Source organism: Lithobates pipiens, unplaced genomic scaffold (assembly GCF_037356315.1).
Source record: "Lithobates pipiens isolate NorthernLeopardFrog02 unplaced genomic scaffold, aLitPip1_a1.2 Scaffold_13, whole genome shotgun sequence".
In the NCBI taxonomy this organism is placed as follows: Eukaryota; Metazoa; Chordata; class Amphibia; order Anura; family Ranidae; genus Lithobates; species Lithobates pipiens.
The window spans coordinates 188,121,216-188,141,838 of NW_027507718.1; the positions used below are offsets into that span (position 1 = coordinate 188,121,216).

Here is a 20,623-nt window from a genome sequence, read left to right on the forward strand (position 1 = left end):
GCACATGTCACATTAGAAGTCGCACCCCATAGAACCGTTCCTATTGGTGTGACTTGAGTCACTCCCACTTAGAAAAAGGTTCCTGCACCACTATTGGTACGACTTGCATTGACTTCTGTTAAAGAAGTCACAAGTAAGTTGTGCCAAAGTTGTGTAATGCACGTAAAAAACAGTTATCAATTTTTCATACAAAGAGGTCATACAATGAGCATATTATTTATCAAGGTACATAAAACATATCAGGGTGGAAACAGATATAAACATTCCAAACATTGAGAAATAATGGTAGTCATAAGAAAGGTCAGGGATGCAGTCCAGTACCCTCTAGGCACCCCAATTGAGCTCGAACTGTGTCGAGGACGTAGACTACCCCCCCCCCCCCCCCCTTTATCTAAATCTGGTTGTGAACTGTAATGGATCGTAAAATTTGTATCCACTAAACATCAAATGTGAATCTCCACATCCTGTAACGTACTGGTCTTCATTTTGGGTGTAAGCTGGGAAGAAAAGTTAAAAAAATGAAAGTGGGGGAGGGGGTTAGGGACTCCATTCTCCTCTGCTAGGTGGTATTGAGTGTTAGAGGTTCAATTCAATTTTTAGGCTGATATTCGAGCAAATTCGTCAAGTTTTAAAGTGGTGCCAACAGGACCAAACCTTGTTGAATTTGGATTGTATCTCTTTTGCTTGGTGTACAAGCTCCTCCATCTCTGCGATTTTTGTTGTGCGTCTTAGCCATTCTGTTATTGTGGGAGGGTTGGGGTCATGCCAATGCCACGGTATGCGTATTTTCACTGCATTTATCATATACATGGTTAGAGAGCGGCTGTAAGTGTTTAGTGAAATGGATGAGTGATGTAACAGGAATTGTGCCTGGGGCGAAGTCTAAAGGGAATGTTGTAATTTGGCTGGTAAGGTGGTGGAATTCCTTCCAAAATGGTTGGATTTGTGGACATGTCCACCATATGTGTAATAGTGAACCTTCAGCGTCGTTGCATCACCAGCAATTGGGCGTGACCTTAGGATAAATCCTATGTAATATTGAGGGAGTCCTATACCAACTTGAAAGAATTTTAAATCTGTTTTCCTGGGTAGAAACATCAACTGTTCCTGTGTGTATGCATGTGTATATATTTTCCCAATTCCCCTCTGTTAAGTCTAGGAAGAGTTCCTGTTCCCATTTGCTACTCACTTTATTGGGCTTGGGGTTGTGATTGGAGAACAGCATTGGGTATGTGTCAGAAATTAAATGTCGCTGTGGCTCCTGTTTGCTGCAGATCGATTTGAATGGCGTTTTTTGGACCAGAGTGGGATAAGTTTAGGGTCGGGTTAAGAAATGTCGGATTTGGACGTAGGACCAAAATGGAAATGTGTGCCTTTGTCATGCGCAAGAATAGCAAATTAAGGTTTATGAACTGCCCTTTGTCGAAGAAATGTTCATTCAAAAATGTATCAGATAGACCAGGAGGGAATTTAGGATTATGGCGTGGGGAGGGGGGGGGGTGTCATAGGTCCTGGTATTGAGGAGATCGTTTGTGTTAAATACTTTTTTAAAGATGTGTAAGGTGTTACTTATTAAGAGGTGTGCGTCCACGGGAGTTGGTGTAAGGGTAGGGAGGAAAAAGAGTGCTCCAACTGAACCCATTCTTTGACTTCAGAGTGTATATTCGAGTCTATTATCCTTGCATGGTGACATGCTTGGTGATATTTGGCGATGTCAGGGAGGCCTATGCCACCTTTCAGTTTTGGTAAAGTTAGTCGGTTATGGTTTAGTGTAGGTCGTATTTTACCCCAGAGAAAGGTGGTGCAGGCTTTCTTAATCGAGAAGAATGTAGGTGGGAGTTTAATTGGCAAGTCTTGCATTAGGTACAGTAGTTTGGGGAGGATAGTCGTTTTAATGATTGCTGCACATCCAAACCAAGAAAAGAGGCCTGTAGACCATGACTGCAGGTCTTGAAGTAGATTTTGCAAGGTCGGAGATAGTTTTTGGAGTATAGGTCAGGTATTTTGGAAGTTAGTTTAATGCCCAGATACATTATCGCTTCCTGTTTCCAAGTAAACGCAAAGTTAGTTTGACATTGTTGTATTATGGCTTGGATCAATTATATATTCGGGGCGTGAGATTTCGAGAAATTAATCTGTAGACTGGTCAGGGTTTTAAAATGAGAGAAGTCTTTGAGCACGTTTGGGATTATCTACAGTCCATTTAACATGGTTTCCTATGGATGTAGTTCACATCCATGCATTTTATGGAAAATACCAGGGATTGTTTTCTGGTTCCGTAGACTTCAATGGATCAAAAATGTGTATTGAAAAACGTAAAATGCACCTGGAATATGCAAACCGCAACCTATATAGGTGTGAAGCAGGCCTCATTGTGTGCAACATGTTTAGGCACACCAACTCCTTGGGCACAATTTATACTGGTCATTGAAATAAATGAATGCTCAAGAGCTGAATGCCACTAGCGTTAACATGTGTTTAGATGAATTAACATGCGTCAAGCATTTTTTTTTCTGCCAAAATGCTGCTGCTTCTGGGCGCACTTCTGTCTTTTTTTTTCCCCTCTAAACTCCTATGTATTCATAGGCACATAAACAAAAGCGAAGAAAAGGAAGAAATTGGTTGCACACCAGACACTTGATAAAAAGTCCCTTATTGTCATATACCAGTCAAACATGCAGGGTTACAGGTAGTTGCTTCCTGTAACCTTGCATATTTGACTGGCATACCACAATAAAGCACTTCTTATCAAGTATCTGATGGTCTGGTGTGCAAACAATTTCTTCCTTTTCTTTGCGAACGTTGGTGAACTGATGTTAGCACCTGGAACCCAGTGCACCCGAATATTGCCTGATGCGGTGTGTGTGCTTAACAGGAAGGCCTCATGCACACTGGACATTAAAATAATATAAAAACGCCAGTAGCTTTTGCAGTGAGTTTTTCAAGGTTTTTGCAATAGCGGTTTTTTTTTGCGTTTATTAGCAGTTTTTAGCATATTTTTTTTTCAATGGCTCAAAAAAACACTGGTGAGCCACGTTTTTGCGTATTTATCAGCGTTTTTTGATGTTAGAGAGTTTTTATAGCTGAAAAACAGCCTATGTATGTATGGACACATAGGATAACATGATGGGGAGGTTATTGGCTGTAGAAAAAAAAATATCTGAAGCCAAAAACAGCAGCTGTAAAAACATCCAGTGTGTATGAGGTCTAAGGATGAGCTCAGGCGTGTTCGCAAACAGCATGTGTAGAGCTCGTCAGGAATTCGGCACTGCACAGCACTAATCACAAGCAGTGAGACACAACCCGCTGCGTGGCTGCAGAGATCGGGTAACGTCTCACTGCTTGTGAATAGGGATGAGCTCAGGCGTGTTCGCATGCTCCACGTGCAGAGCCCGCCAGGAAGTTGGTGCAGCGCTAATCACAGGCAGTGAGGCATTTCCCTGATGCGCGGCTGCAGAGATCGGGCAATGTCTCACTGCCTGTGATTAGCGCACTGCTGCGCCCAACTTCCTGGCGGGCTCTGCATGTGGAGCATGCGAACGTGCCTGAGCTCATCCCTTCTTGTGAAAAGCGCTCAGCAGTGCCACCTTCCTGGTGGGCTCTGCACGTGGAGCATGCGAACACGTCTGAGCTCATCCCTTCTTGTGAATAGCGCTCCGCAGTGCCACCTTCCTGGCGGGCTCTGCACGTGGAGCATGCGAATACGCCTGAGCTCATCCCTTCTTGTGAAAAGCGTTCAGCAGTGCCGCCATCCTGGTGGGCTCTGCACGTGCTGTTTGCTAACACACCTGAGCTCATCCTTAAAGCGGAGGTCCACCCTAAAGTGGACCTTGCGCTCATTGGAATCCTCCCCCCCTCCGGCGCCACAATTGGCACCTTTCAGGGGGGAGGGGGGTGCAGGTACCTGTACAGTACAGGTATCTGCACCCACTTCTGGGATAGCTCTCTGCGGAAAGGGGCGTAGATTACGCCCCTTTCCGAAAGTCCCCCGCTGCCTGCTGGGAAACACACAGATCCTAGAGGCAGCGGGTCTATCCTTATTGCGCAGCGCGACTCGCGCATGCGTAGTAGGGAACCCGGGAAATGAAGCCGAAAGGCTCCACTTCCTGATTCCCATACCCAAGATGGCGGCGGCAGCACCCGAGAGACGATCGAGAGATCGGCTTCGGGTGCCGACATCGCAGGCGTGCTGGACAGGTAAGTGTCACTATTTTAAAAGTCAGCAGCTGCAGTATTTGTAGCTGCTGGCTTTAAAAAATGCAGACTGCCGCTTTAACATAAACAAAAATGCCCATACACACGATATGAAAATCGTGAGTAAAATTTTGTCTTATGAACGAACTGCCGATTTTTGGATCGTGAGTATGGTGCTTTTCGAGAGTCGTTTTTGTTTTTTCGTGAGACAAAAGCTGGATTTGCAGACTATACATTTTTTTGTTGGATGTGAACTCAACATCCGATTTTCATTTTAATTAGCACGGTTTTTGTACGAAAAAAAAAACGTAAGAGCAAGACTACGCATTCTCAGAAATGAAAGAATACGTAGAAAACGAGTCATCGCTTCTGAAGTTGTATTCGGTTGTATGAGAATTTTTGTACGGTGAGTAAACGCTTCACTTTTGATATGAGCCTAGCATTCCACAAAAAAACGGACGAACGGTCATGTGTGCAAGGCTTAACATGTATTCAGGCAAAAAATAAAAAACAAGATGCCCCAAAAACGACAATTGTGCACGAGGCCTAAATAACATTCAGTCAGCAGTGTGCTGCGCCGACCAGAGTATCCCCTGGAGCCATCCCCTCACGCCATGCAGGCACCCATTTCACAGCTTTTTTTAGCCAGCTAAGTTCTTGTCTCTGGGAAAATGGCTCCATTTGTAGTGAGGGGAAGCAGCGCCGCATCCTGCCCTCTAGTGCTGACTTAGCTCCTCCAGTCACACGGTGTTTCCCAGCTCTCTCCTACCACACTAAGCCCTCTTCAGTGATTCGCGCGTGCGTGATGACGCCGCCCCCTGCGTGGAAACCCCGTAGCCTCGCGCCGTGTTACCGTTGGCCGGAGCAGGAGAGAGCAGCGGCTGAGAGCCGGGACTGGCCGCGGAGAAATGAACAGTCAGGGCGGGGATGAGATTGGGTGAGTAACACGAGGTGGTGGTGGTGAGGGGAGACGTTTGGGTGCACGCGGTGGGTTGAAATGGGCTCGTGGGAGAAGGGAAGGCCTGCGTGACCCTGAGAGAGAGCGAGCGTGTGAGAGAGGGGGTGCCAGGCCTGAGAGGGAGCAGCGCAGGGACAGGCCTGGAGGTCACACTGGGAGGCCGGGCTTTTGCTGGAAGGACACCTCATGGTGATAAAGATAGGTGATGCATGGCTGCTGGTGGGAGAGCAGGGCGCACAATCGAGTACCTATCGAGCGTCTACTTCCGCATGGCTGTAGCGTGCCTCGTTCTGGGTCGCCAGGCTCCTTGCTGGGGGGTGATCCCTCTATCAGACACATCCCATATGGATGCTGTGATTCATTCTACCGCAAAAAAACAACTGCTGTGATATGATTCCCCTCTTATGCTGCTCCAGACCCCCATTTTTAAAGTCTGATCTGTACATGGACCCTGTAGAAGATGAGCACCTTTTTTTTTTTTCCCCCAGCCATTTTTTTTTCTTTTTTTTTTTATATTAAGCCTCAGTGGCCTTGATCTTACAGCTCAGAGGTTTTGGCTATAAACCGGTTTGACAGGTTCATCCTTTGTTTGGTAATTGCTGTGTGCAGCGCCTGCTTATTATTCTGATTAGACGGTAGGCGCAGTGAGTGCACATATGTAGGAGCAGCCCCACAGGGGGTACAGAGCAGCCCTGCTCCCCATAGATTTCCCTTCTCTGACACTACTATTTATAGGCAGGGTAATTAAGGCCTGGCCTCACTGGGAATAGCTAATTATTGTTCCATGGACAGGTTTCTCAAAAAAAAAAAAATCTCAATACTGTTTGATTATGAGTAAACATACTCTGTTATCTTTAACCATTTACCATTTAACCCCCCCCCCATATAAGTGAGGCTGAAAAAAGACACAAGTCCAACCTATGGCCTTCATGACCAGGCCACTTTTTGCAATACAGCACTGCATTACTTTAAAGCAGAACTTCAGTCACTTTTTTCATCTTTCCATCTATTAAATCTTCTGCCCTTATTAGCTTTGGATAGTAAAGCTTTTTTTTTTTTTTTTTTCTGCGAGTAAATACCTTTATACGGCCCACTTCCTGTTTCTTGCCTGGTAAAAAGCCTAGGCACAGCTCTCTCACTCTCGTGAGAGTTTGCCAGGAAGGGAAGGGGGTTGAGTCATAGGAGGGCCAATGAGAGCTTCAGAGCCGTGTCTGTGTAAATCCAGAAATTGAACAGGCAGCAGCTTCAGCTACCCACAATTAAAATGGTTAGGCCAGACTTAGTGGAGGGAGATTTCTGCAGCATATTTGTCAAGTACAGAATCCCAGTATATATAAAATAATATGCAAAGTGGTTGGAGGGAAGTTTCAGAATGGCAAAATAGTTTTTATTGCAAATTATGTGAACAGACTGCAGTTCCTCTTTGACAATTGCATGGTCATGCGACACGGTATCCAAATAAAATTGCCCCCTCCCCACAAATGGAGATTTATTCGGGGGTAGTTGATCACCTCTGCTGTTTTTTATTTTTTGCGCTATAAACAAAAAAGACTGACAATTTTGGAAACAAAAAAGAAAACAATATTTTTAACTTTCTGATATAAAAACAAAAAAAATTGAAAAAAAAAATCAAATTTCTTTATGAATTTAGGCCGTTATGTATTCTGCTACATATTTTTGGTAAAAAATAAATAAATCCCAATACGTGCATATTGATTGCTCTACGCAAAAGTTATAGCATCTATAAACCCTAGGATATATACTGGAGATATATATATGCAATGCAATCAGTGACTAAAAGTCGGACTGCGTTATTGCAGTGGCTAATCGGACACTGACGCTTTGCTAAAACCAGAGATACTAATCAGTCATTAGTGCTAAAAATATGCACTGCAACTGTACTAATGACACTGGCTGGGAAAGAGTAAACATCTAGGGCTATAAAAAAAAAAAAAAAAAAAAACTTACTGTATGCCTAGTCAGTGTTTACTATGTGTGCTGCTTTTACTAGGGAGAGAGATGGGTTCTAGTCTCTACTTTGCATTAACACAATCTATCCCTTCACCCTGTCAGAACAGAACTCTGCCTTGTTTAGAGGCAGAGCACCGCTCTGAGTCTCTGCCCAACGATTGTCGGGTGCCGACGGACATAGAGTGCCCAGCACCTACTGACCGGTTTCTGCTGTTAACCACTTCTGCCCCAAAAGGATTTGCCCCCTTCCTGACCAGGCCATTTTTTGTGATACGGCACTGTGTCGCTTTAACTGACAATTGCGCGGTCGTGGTGGTATTTGATCACCTCTGTTTTTTATTTTTTGCACTATAAACAAAAAAGCGAATAGCGCAGCTAAAACTACGGTAAAATGCAGCGCTTTGCCGCTAACACTGCCTGTGGCTCAGTGTGGAAGGGCTCTAACTAAAGGCAAAACATATTTATTTTTATTTTTTAAAGTTAGTGTTGGGTTGAGTGGAGAGGGATTAGAACACCTGTCCATTTTCATTGCTATCTTTGCCCCCGTTGAAGTAGATGTAAACTCGATTCATGAAATTTGAGTCGGGCACATATGTCTGTAGTATTTTCTGGTAGTTGGATTCTTTAATATTTGCACACAAAATGAAGGTTTCCTATTTAGAATAAGCTGTCAGGTTAGTGAAACAGCGATATCAGAACTGATTCAATCATACAGTTCGTAGTGTGCATAGATTTGCAAAACAATGGGATAAATGAATATTCCTGAACTTTGTTTTATCTCATGGTTACTGTGAAATTGTGTGAATGCATCAATGAAGTACATGTTATCTCAGCTGGCAGAGCTTGGATTCATTGAATGAGTTCACCAAAAATGTACATATTGCAGAATATACAGCCCCAGCTACATAACTAAGCTCCATTTCATGCTGAATAAACTAAATTATTAATGTATCTTTAATAAAATAAAACCTATCTTTAGATAGATTTTCACTCGGAGCATTTTATTAAAATAAATTTGATAAAAATCATCAATTTTAAATTCAAAATTGCGGTTGCGTTTTTTATTTTATTTTATTTTTTTTACACTTTTTTTGTGTTTATCACTGATTTATATCCACCAATGCTTACAAACTACTCCTACTTACAAATGAAGGGAGACAGCTGTAAGAGGAAATCTACCCATAGGAAGGGAAATTCACTCCTGTAAGAGTTATGGGGAAAAAGATGTCTCCCCTCCACTGAATCTTTATCACCAATCCTGGTTTCCACAACAACCCCAAATTTTCAAAAATCCAAATGTCATTGGGACAGAAAATTAGATAAAATCTTCTGAACAGGGGCACAGACAACAAAACAAATGTAAAAAATGTACTGTACCGACTTACAAATTCAACTTAAGAACAAACCTACAGGCCCTATCTTGTTTGTAACCCGGGGACTGCCTGTAGTGAACTTGGTGAACAGTTATTCACTGTACGGTCATTAAAAAACACAAGGGGTACTCTGGAGGAAAAGATTTTTCCTCTGCGTACAGAAAGACTTCACAATAAGGCCCTTTCACACTGAGGCGTTTTTCAGGCGCTAGAGTGCTAAAAATAGTGCCTGTATATCGCCTGAAAAAAGCGGCTCCTTTCACTCCAGTGTGAAAGCCGGAGGCAGGATGGTAAAAAAAAAAAAAAGTCCTGCTAGCAGCATCTTTGGAGCGGTGCATTGAAATCAATGGGCAGCACGGCTATACCACAGGCAAAGCGCCGCTGTATCGTCGCTTTTTCGTCCGCTAGCGGGGGGGTTGAGACCTCCCCGCTAGCGACCGAATACCGCCGCTAAAACGACTGTAAAGTGGCGCTAAAAATAGCGCTGCTTTACCGCTGACGCCCGCACCGCCCCAGTGTGAAAGGGCCTAAGAGATGTGAAATAGACTCTCCTAAAGCGGAACCTTCAGTCATAATTTTTTTTAACTTTCCAGCTAAAATTAAATCTTCTGCCCTTGTTTTAACTTTGGATAGTAAAACTTTTCTGCCAGTAAATACCTTATACAGCCAACTTCCTGTTTCTTGTCTGATAATAAGCCTAGGCTTATGACATCATGCACAGCTCTCTCACCCTTGAGAGAGTTTGCCAGGGAGGGGGGATGAGTCATAAGAGGTCCAATGATAGCTGCAGGGCTGGAGGTGTGCCTCTGTGTTTAAATCCAGGAAGTGAACAGGGAGCAACTTCAGCTGCCCACAGTTAAAATGGACGCAGCCAGACTCGGTGGAGGGAGATTTCTACAGTATATATAAAATAATATGGAGAATATATGCCACGATTTTACATCCAAGTTGGTGGAAACAAATTAGACATTTTTAGAGGATGCATTTAATAGAGAAATACTGAAACATTGCTGCCCATTTCTGAAAATACTAGATGCTTGCTTGTCTTTAGCTTTCACAATATGAGTAACTAACCAACAGCTAGCATGCGGCAAGTTTTCAGGTCCGTGACTCAGAAGCTGATGTCTGAGGATCTGCCCACCAGGGGACCTTATCAGACAGACCTACAGTTGCACTCAAAGTATTTCCAAGTCCAAGCCAGTCCAAAGATTGCTGCCTTAGGTTTTCTCTTCTTGGGCGTCTCCATGGCTTTTTATGGTCCTATAGAGCCTCCTTTTCCACCACTAGAAAAGTGAATCCAGGCTTACTTTTGTTAGCTGCCTGCCCAGGCATGCACAGGAAGCCAGAGGACTGGATGGGATGCCCATACAGTGGTGCTTGGCATCAGTGGACATGTAGTCCCTGGAAGTTCTAGGAAGCAGCGCAGAACACCCTGTAGTCTGTTCTTGTAAACACAGCAAGTTGTAAGTGCTTCTGCACTTTTCTTTAAACAGTTTGTCCTCTGCTCAACTGGCATATATAGATCTAATTCGGCAAAACAAATCGTGGCTTTAGCATTACTTTAAACCTAAACCACAACTATCACTTTAAATTGCTTAGCAACTTGTTACTCCCTAAATACGGATTTAACATGTTGCTAAAGGTGGAGTTAGCCTTTAAGAGCTCTTTGTGTTTTTAAAATGTAGAACTTCTGACCTGCCAAAAGTGGAAGCTAAGATGTAAAGTGTGGCTGAAGTGCATTCTAAGTTTCTAAAGTATAAACATATTAACCCATTTATGGAATGTTCTTCCTCTCAGATCTTTTGTATGGCAGTACAATGCAAATAGACTCATTTTAATATGAATACGGGTGCTCAGTGACCAAGTTGCACAGTGCTGTATGGTAGAAGGCTTTTTCCCCCCCGTCTCCATGTTTGATCAGTTGCGGTTTTTATCTCTTGCAACATTGTTTTTAGGTTGGGTCTTCAGGGTCAGATCTGTATACAGGCATCTGTACACCCTGACAGCTGAGACTTCTTTTTTGAAAGATTATGCGGTCATCACCATAATGAAAGCATTTGCTCAGTTAAGGCAGAGAGGTATTCTGCAGAATCCCATTCTGTTTATTGCTACTTTAGTGTATTTGTGAGGTGTGTGTGTTTTTTTTTTTTTTTTTTTTTTTTTTTTTTTTGGGACATCTTTTAAGATGAATGTTTGTTAATGTGGAATTAGCACTTACCAGTGAATTTGGGCCAAGTTGACCAAAGAAACTATACACTATTTTGCACCCACTGGGCATACAGTATAAACTGTTTGTAACTCAGCCATTCATGAGCAGTTTTGTATTCTGAATTTAATTGGCAGGAGTCAGAGGTCATGACATTGCCGGCCTGACTTTTTTCTGAGAATACAAAGCTGCCTATGAATGGCTGAGCAGCATATTCAGGTGCTGGGTGTGGGAAGGGAAGTTCCCATTCCACAGCTGGGACACAGTGCTTTATATTGTATGTAGCTGAGGCTACATGCAGTTTATACAGTGTGGGCAGATCTGCTAGTGTAGAAAATAGTTTGGGCCAGCTTGGCCCAAACAAATTAGTTAAAATGACAAAGATGGAGATCAGCTTTAATTCTGAAAGGTTTTCTGGGAAGAGAAGGCAATGTGATGAACTGTTCTACTTTAAAGTGATTGTAAAGGCTCGCTTTTTTTTTTTTTTTTTTTTTTTATAAATAACAAACATGTTATACTTGCCTCTGTGCAGTTGGTTTTGCATGGAGCAGAGCCAAGATCCTCCTCTTCTCAGGTCCCTCTTTGCTCCTAACCCCTCCCTCCTTAGAGTGCCCCTCAACCAGCAGTTTGCTACAGGTTGTCACCCAAGCAGATTCAGAGCTCCATGTATCCATTGAGAAATAGAGCTCCGACCTGCCCCCTCTCTCCCCTGATGGGCTGACTGACTATGACAGCTGTGGAAGCAAATAGCGCTGCTGCTCTTTATCAGCCAATCAGGAGGATTGTACTGGATGGCTAAGGGGATTGTGGATGTTGCTGGAAAGAGAAGGAGCTCAGGTAGCTAATGCCTTAAGACAGAGGTCTCAAACTGGTGGCCCTCCAGCTGTTGAAAAACTACAAGTCCCATGAGGCATTGCAAGGCTGACAGTTAAGAGCAAGACTCCCAAAGGCAATGGCATGATTGGACTTGTAGTTTCGCAACATCTGGAGGGCCACCAGTTTGAGACCCCTGCCTTAAGATAAAAAAAAAAACCTTCTGCCTTTACAACTCCTTTAAAGTGGTCAAAAAGGCAATTTTTTTTCTCTAGAAATAACAAACATGTTATACTTACCTGCTGTGTAAAGCGACCCAAACCACCTTATCTGGCTCCTCCCTCTTCTGTGTCTGCCCCATTAGTAAGCACTTGCTGTGGGAGCAAACTTGTGGACTCACTCCCAAGCCAGACTCTTTGTGGTTAATTTACCAAAACTGGAGAATGCAACATCTGAGCGATTTAACTTGACTTATAGTAACTCACATTCAAAACGTCAGTTTTGACACGTTTGCATGCCGCGTTAAGAAAAAAAAAAGGTTTTTGTTTTTTTAAATAGCCAAAAATGAAAAGCCAAAAATGCCTGTAAACAAAACACGGCTAAACGCGAGTTACCACATTTAGCCATGTTTGGTGTCTGAAACTTCAGCATCTGAACTAATTTTTTTACCTTCAAGGAATAGCCTATAAACGCAACTGCCTAAAAATGACATTAAAAGAACCTGTGTACATGTCCACATAAGATAACATTGGATGAGTTCAGGGGCAGTTAAAAAAAGCATCCAACTGCCTCTGAAACGTCCATTTACCAGCAGCAGTGTACATGAGGCCTTACAGAGCATAAAAATGCAGAAAAAGATCAGATATACCTTTATATGAAAGCAGTGGACAGATGAGAACAGCATCATGGGATTTAGTGTATTTTTATGACATGCATTTTGTGTGTTCCATAATCCACATAAAAATGCAAGGGAGTGAACCAGGCCTAAAACCTGAATCCAGTGTCTTTGTTGTGATCTTTTGAGGATCTTTAAGAAGCAATCATTTTCCAATAAAAGCAGCTAGAGAGGTCAGGGATGGCGTGTTTTAAAGCTGAAAATATTTAAAAAGTTAATTGTTCCAGTAGCACTGGCTGCACATGCAGGGACTCCCGCTAGCTAGCACCAATCCAAAATCCAATTATCTGCTAGACATTTACTGCTCATCAGCAGGCCACATCACACTTTGATATTTTGAATCGCTGTATTTGTACCTGAAGTTCCAAATCGCACTGCAGTCAAGGCAGACTGAACCACATCCTTAAGACCCCTTTCACACTGGAGGTGTTTTTCAGGCACTACAGCGCTAAAAATAGCGCTTTAAAAAAGCCTCAGCTGCAAACCCAGTGTGAAAGCCTGAGTGCTTGAACTGGATGGACTTGTGTTTTTTTTTTTCAACCTGACTATGCTGTGTTGGCAGGGCGTCACAAAAAGTCCTGCCAGCAGCTTCTTTGCAGCGGTGTAGGAGCGGTGAATACACCACTCCTCCACCCCTCCTTCCCGTTGAAAACAATGGGGCAGCACTGCTGTACCGCCGGCAGCAACGTTTTGTGGGAGAATTTCCTGCCGCTAGCAGGGGTTAAAACTGCCCCGCTAGCAGCCAAATAGCACCACTTTACCTCTGACGTCCGGGCGCTTTCAGTGTGAAAGCACTCTAAAGAAGTATAGCCACAGCTTGTTTGGCTGTACTTCTATGGATCACAGGAGTGCAATTTGTTTTGCACTCCTTTGACCTGTTTTCGGAAGAGAGCAGGCTGAAGTCTGCTCACTGCTGACGCCATGGATGTTAGTCCAGGCACTGCGTCATCATGATGACAAAATCTGGATTTGCCAGGTGCCTGGACAGTAAGCTGCTGAGAGCCTGAGCCAGCTGACCCTGACCCTGCCAGAGCAGAGAGCTGTGACTCACAGTCTGCAGCTCTCTGCTCGGGGAGCTCTGAAAACCGCAGTGTTAGAGCGCTCAGTTCTCAGCGTAGAGTCGCCAGAGGACAGATGCAGCATGGTGTATGTGTACACGCACGCAGGTGCTCATAAGTTTACATACCCTGGCAGAATTTGATTTCTTGGCCATTTTTCAGAGAATATGAATAACGCAAAGACTTTTCTTTAACTCATGGTTAGTGTTTGGCTGAAGCCATTTATTATCAATCAACTGTGTTTACTCTTTTTAAATCATAATGACAACAGAAACTATCCAAATGACTGATCAAAAGTACATACCCTGGTGATTTTAACCTGATAACATGCACACAAAATTGACACAAAGGGGTTTGAATGGCTATTAAAGGTAACCATCATCACCTGTGATCTGTTTGCTTGTAATTAGTGTGTGTGTATAAAAGGTCAATGAGTTTCTGGACTCCTGACAGACCCTTGCAACTTCTATCCAGTGCTGCACTGATGTTTCTGGATTCGGAGTCATGGGGAAAATAAAATAATTGTCAAAGGATCTGTGGGAAAGGGTAGTTGAACTGTATAAAACAGGAAAGGGATATAAAAATATATCCAAGGAATTGAGAATGCCAATCAGCAGTGTTCAAACTCTAATCAAGAAGGGGAAAATGAGGGGTTCTGTTGAAACCAAACCACGGTCAGGTAGCCCAACTAAAATTTTAGCCACAACTGCCAGGAAAATTGTTCGGGATGCAAAGAAAAACACACAAATAACTTCAGGTGAAATACAGGACTTTATGAAAACATGTGGTGTTGATGTTTAAAGATGCACAATAAGGAGGCACTTGAAGAAAGATGGGTTGCATGGTCGAGTTGCCAGAAGAAAGCCATTACTACACAAATGCCACAAAATATCCCACTTATAATACGCTAAACAGCAGAGTCATTTGGAGTGATGAGACTAAAATTTAGCTTTTTGGCCACAACCATAAATACTACATTTGGAGAGGAGTCAACAAGGCCTGTGATGAAAGGTACAGAGGTGGATCACTGATGTTTTGGGGATGTGTGAGCTACAAAGGCACAGGAAATTTGGTAAAAATTGTTGGTAAGATGAATACAGTATGTTATCAAAAAATACTGGAGGAACATTTGCATTCATGAGCCAGGAAACTGCGCATGGGACATACTTGGACATTCCAACATGACAATTATCCAAAACACAAGGTCAAGTCAACCTGTCATTGGATACAGCAGAATAAAGTGAAGGTTCTGGAGTGGCCATCTCAGTCTCCTGACCTCAATATCGTTGAGCCATTCTGCAGAGATCTCAAATGTGCAGTTCATGCAAGACAGCCCAAGAATTTACAAGGAACTGGAGGCTTTTGCCAAGAGGGATGGGCATCTTTAACATCTTGAAAAGATAAACAGCCTTATCCACAAATACAACAAATGATTTCAAGCTCTTATTGATGTTAAAGGAGGCAATACACGGTATAAGAACTCGGGTATGTAAACTTTTGATCAGGGTCATTTGGATAGTTTCTGTTGCCATTATGATTTAAAGCGGGAGTCCGCCGGGACTCCGCGTTTTTTTTTTTTTTTTTTTTTTTTTTTTTTAAGTCAGCAGCTACAAATACTGCAGCTGCTGACTTTTAAAATGGTGACACTTACCTGTCCAGCGCGCCCGCGATGTCGGCACCCGAAGCCGATCTCTAGATCGACACTTGGGTGCTGCCGCCGCCATCTTGGGTATGGGAATCAGGAAATGGAGCCTTTCGGCTTCATTTCCTGGTTCCCTACTGCGCGAGCCGCGCGGCGCAATCCGGAGGGCACTTGCGCAAAGGGGCGGGCAGTTGTGGAAAGGGGCGTAATCTACGCCCCTTTCCGCAGACAGCTATCCCGGAAGTGGTGCAGTTACCTGGATTATCCAGGTAACTGCACCCCCTCCCCCCTGAAAGGTGCCAATTGTGGCGCCGGAGGGGGGGGGGATTCCGATGAGAGGAGGTCCATTTTAGGGTGGACCTCCGCTTTAAAGAGTAAACAGTTGATTGATAATAAATGGCTTCAGCCAAACACTAACCATGAGTGAAAGAAAAGTTTGTGTTATTCATATTCTCTGAAAAATGGCCAAGAAATCAAATTCTGCCAGGGTATGTAAACCTATGAGCACAACAGTGTATTATTTGTGTGTGTGTGTATATATATATATATATATATATATATATATATATATATATATATATATATATATATATATATATATATATATATATATATATATATATATATTTATATATATATTTATATTTATATTTCTTGAGGGCCAAAAACACAAGAACTGTATAAATCCAAATGACTTCTTTTTTTTGGAAAGTAGACAGTCCAAGGTATTTAATAAGAGGCCTGATGATTTTTTTATTTTTGTCACTTTTTTGTAAAATTAAGACCTTTAAAAATAAAATTCCCTTTTTTTATTTGCATACTGTCACCAGTGCAGTACAGCATATAACTGGTGTGTCATTGATTGAAGGACACTGGTGACAGTATGCAAAGAAAAAAAAATATATAATAATTTTTTTTTCGTACATTTTTTATTTATTTTTTTACCACTTTCCGCCCACCGTCAAATGACGGCTGTGCAGTGTGGCTCTCGTTCTGGGTGGACATCATATGCTAGGACATGACGTGGACCCCGATCTCTGTAAAGAGCCACGGCTCTTTAACTATGTGATCGGCTGTGTCCAATCACAGCCAGTCACATGTAAACACAGAGATGCTGGTAATCGGTGCCCCTCCCCTCACACTGACAGTGTGAGGAGGGGAGAGCCAATCAGTGGCATTTCCTCAGAGGACATCTGGGGATGTAATCAGGGCACTGATCATCCATGCCCCGATTACAATCAAGCGCCCACCTTTGCCCACACGTGCCAGTAGTGGCCATAAGTGATGCCAGTCAGTGCTGGCTATCACTGCTGCCCATCAATGCCACCCTTCAGTGCTGCCTATTCGTTCTACCTATCTGTGCTCATACGTGCGGCATATTAGTTCCTCCTCATCAGTGCCCGTCAGTGAAGGAGAAAAATGACTTAGAAAATTTACTGACAAACTGAGAAACGTAAAAAAAAAAAAAAAATTCATGTCTTTTTTTTTTTTTTAACGAAAAAATAAAAAACCCAAAAGAAAGCTCTATCTGTGTGAAGAAAATGCTAAAAATGTCATGGTTACAGTGTAGCATGAACGCAATTATCTTTCAAAGTGTGACAGCGCTGAAAGCTGAAAAAATGGCCTGGGCAGGAAGGGGGGTGTGAGTGCCCTGTATTGAGGTTAAAGTGGTTGTATAGTATGGTTATGTGGTAGCCCCCCCCCCCCCCCCCACAGGTAAGCCTATAATAGCTCCTAAACCTGGATGGTTTAGGACATATTCCCCTCGCAATGAGCCACTGACTGCAGCGGCGCATGCACTCGGGGGATTTTGGCTAAAAGCCTGGCAGACGCTGGACCCTGCTGGAAAGAAATCTCCTGCGCGTGGGAGTGACGATATCGCGGCTCCGGTCACTCACAGTTGGGTGGCAGAATCATATGGCACTTTTTTTAAAGCGCATTGCACAAGGCTTGTTGCCCAAACTGCAGCAGGAGCCTTTTATTAGGAATAAATGGCATTCAAAAACACGTGGTGCGCTTTGCAGCGATTGCAGTGCGATTTGGAACTGTGGGTGGCAGAATCGCAGCAATTCTGCATTCTGTTTAAAATGGCAAAGTTTAGCTGGGTCCTTATTGTTGGTGTTTTTTTTTAATGTATGGCCCAGGAGAGTCGAAAGGTTCAAACACCCCTGACATAAAAAAAAAACTACTACCAAGTAATTGTGATCTGTAATTCATGTGGGTTACTTGTGTGATTGTTGTATTGTTTGACTTTATTTGGCAGACATTTGAATTGGAACTATGGCATTTTCTGTATTTTACTGATTACATTTTGTTTTTTTCCCTCCCAGAAAACTTTTTGTTGGTGGCCTTGATTGGAGTACAACGCAGGGTGAGGCACTGTTGCTTGTCATATTAGAAGATGTTTGCAGTTCTAAATGATTATTTTTTTTTAGACTACCTTCAGATTCTGCTTTTCTTCTTTAGTCTGTCATTGCTAGGCTAAAACTTTATTTTTTATTTTTTTTATTTTTTTTTTATCTTCCTCTGACTGCATAATCTGTGTTGAATGTAGATGTATTACAAATCCTTTTGAATTTATAGCCTGGCTAGGCAGATATAAACTTGTATTTCTGTGTGCACAGGCACTTCCTTTTACAAGAACTTTTTTTTTTTTTTTCACTTTAATATGAAGCATATGTTATCCCCTACATAGACTTTGGCTTGTTTATATTGGTATTCAACAATATATTTCTCTTAATGTACTGTATATATACCAAAAAACATGTTTATAAAACCGTGAATTTGACACTCGCCGAGCACTCGCCATAGGTCCATCCACTGGTACATGTGTTTTCAGTGACAGTTGCTGATTTATTGCCAGTAGAACTCGCCACAATAGGTGTTTCCTGTAGGCCTGCTTCTTCATCCCCTGTGCACAGTAGAATCCTATATACATCTATAGGGGCTTTATGGGCTTTTTCACATTTTCTTAAAAATCCATAGTTTTTTTTTTTGATTTATGATAAATTACTAATTTTAAGACGACTTATTGTACTTTGCCTAACAAACTCCTGCTTCACTCTGCAAATTAGGATTGGCTTTTTGAAATGTGCTACTGAAGTAAAGGGGAGCTAAACATTTAATTTAATGTGAACGAACATTTAACTTATGTTGTCTATGTAAGGATTTACCTCAGTAGGAATATGCATCTCATGCCAACAAATATTTCAACTCTTGCAATGTTACATACTTAGAAACTGAAATAACTTAATTCCTTCTATATGTATATGCCTTAAACAGAAACCCTGCGCACATATTTCTCCCAATATGGAGAAGTCGTTGACTGTGTGATAATGAAAGACAAAACAACAAATCAGTCAAGAGGCTTTGGATTTGTCAAATTTAAAGATCCCAACTGTGTTGGAACCGTTTTAGCCAGCAGACCTCACACATTGGATGGCAGAAACGTAAGTATTTTAATCTGTTTTCTGTTATTGCCATGGATGGGTCAAACTCCAGTAATGGAGAGAGATGAGAGCTGCATAACCAGGGTTGTTTTACCTGCTAAATCTTTCCTTACTAATTCAAGCAGCATTAACATGGCTGGCTGCCTAAATGTTGATGCTTTGGCATCAATAATTTGAATCGGTGCACTGAAACAAGTGTGGCAATAAATAATTGAGACTTTCAGAGACTTTCATGTGTTGAATTCTTGTTTCAGGTCAGTGACCCAGAAGAATTGAAGTCAGAAACAGCTAAGCTAAGCTGATTTCTGCAGTGGTGGCACCCTTATTTCTGCTATGGCAAGTGCACTTTAACCACTTTCAGACCGGACCATTTTGCTGGTCAAAGACCAGACCACTTTTTGCGATTCGGCACTGCGTCGCTTTAACTGACAATTGCGCGGTTGTGCGACGTGGCTCCCAAACAAAATTAACGTCCTTTTTTCCCCCACAAATATAGCTTTCTTTTGGTGGTATTTGATCACCCCTGCAGTTTTTATTTTTTGCGCTATAAACAAAAATAAAGCGACAATTTTGAAAAAAAAAACGCATTATTTTTTACTTTTTGTTATAATAAATATCCCCCAAAATATATATATAAAAAACATTTTTTTCCCTCAGTTTAGGCCGATACGTATTCTGCTACATATTTTTGGTAAAAAAAAATCGCAATAAGCGATTATTGATTGGTTTGCGCAAAAGTTATAGCGTTTACAAAATAGGGATAGTTTTATAGCATTTTTATTAATTTTTTTTTATTTATTTTTTTATATTGTGACTGCGACATTGTGGGGGACCCATCGGACATTTTTGACACATTTTTGGGACCCTTGTCATTTATACAGTAATCACTGCTATATAAATGCAGTGATTCCTGTGTAAATGACACTGGCAGTGAAGGGGTTAACCAGTGGGTGGCAGTGTAGGGATTAAGTGTTCCTAGGGGTGTGTTACTAACTGGGGGGGTTGGGCTTTTATTTAGTGAACACTGATCTCTGCTCCAATCACATGGAGCAGAGATCAGAGTCACTAGTTGCTAGGCAGAATGGAGAAATGCTGTTTACACGGCATTTCCTCCATTCAGCCGTCCCGTGAGACGATCGCGGGTATGCCCGCGGCGATCGAGTCCGCGGGTCCCGCGTCCGGACTCACGGGGGTCCTGACCGGCGCGCCGGCGCGCTCCCGATGGCAGGGCGGCATTGAAGATTGGACGTACATGTACGCCAATATGCCTGCCCGTGCCATTCTGTCGACGTACATCGTCGTGCACTGGTCGGGAAGTGGTTAAACTCTGGAGCACATGCTGGAATGTGTGAAGTAAAGTGAGCAGAAATCTACTGTACATGTGAGTTGTGTGAACTGTAGGACAGCATATGGGGACTGCCCATATTTTTGTGACTGTCTTTAAAAAAAATACTTTTTCTATTGATAAAAAACTGTGTATACACTTTTTTCTTTAGATTGTGTATTTATAGAACAGTATTGTTTTCCAGATTGACCCAAAGCCATGCACTCCTCGTGGAATGCAGCCAGAAAGATCTAGATCACGAGAAGAATGGGTAAGGACCGAATCTATAAGCAGTAGTACAATTTTTATTTAATTTTTTAATAAAAGAAAACTGTTAAACACATGAAGTGGCCAGTTTGTGAATACAGATTGTGTTTTATTTGTACAGCAACCAAAAAGCCCAAGAACTGAAAGCAATAAGTCTAACAAAGTTTTTGTTGGTGGAATCCCTCACAATTGTGGTGAAGCTGAGCTAAGGGACTACTTCAAGAGATTTGGCGTGGTAAGTCTTTGTTTATACAAGTCCTGCTAAAGTCCCAAAAAAGCTTAAAGTGAAAGTTTACATTTGCACCAAAAATGGAAAGCTGAAGCTGGCATTTGAAAGCCATGGTCTTCTGGGATGGATCAGAGCAATTCTGACTGGTCACGTGCTGGTACATGACCACTTTGACCAATCAGAATCACCCTGATCTGTCCAGGTGTCCCTAAGGAAAGATGAGGAAGAAGACTGTGGTTTTCAA

General features: G+C 42.4%; 1 protein-coding gene across 6 annotated transcripts in view; it reads left to right on the top strand.

Moving 5' to 3' along the window:
- Window positions 1–4,968: 4,968 nt before the first annotated feature.
- DAZAP1 (DAZ associated protein 1) overlaps window positions 4,969–20,623 on the top strand; it is a 46,840-nt gene continuing 31,185 nt past the window's right edge. For all 6 annotated transcript variants that reach the window (XR_013272237.1, XM_077475992.1, XM_077475993.1 and 3 more), the window contains exons 1-5: window positions 4,969–5,131; window positions 17,441–17,481; window positions 18,393–18,559; window positions 20,089–20,154; window positions 20,272–20,385. Coding sequence is in view for 5 of the 6 variants with exons in the window: in XM_077475992.1 (XP_077332118.1) it covers window positions 5,103–5,131; window positions 17,441–17,481; window positions 18,393–18,559; window positions 20,089–20,154; window positions 20,272–20,385 (417 nt within the window). In the remaining variant the exon portion in view is untranslated. The remainder of the gene's footprint in view (window positions 5,132–17,440; window positions 17,482–18,392; window positions 18,560–20,088; window positions 20,155–20,271; window positions 20,386–20,623) is intronic.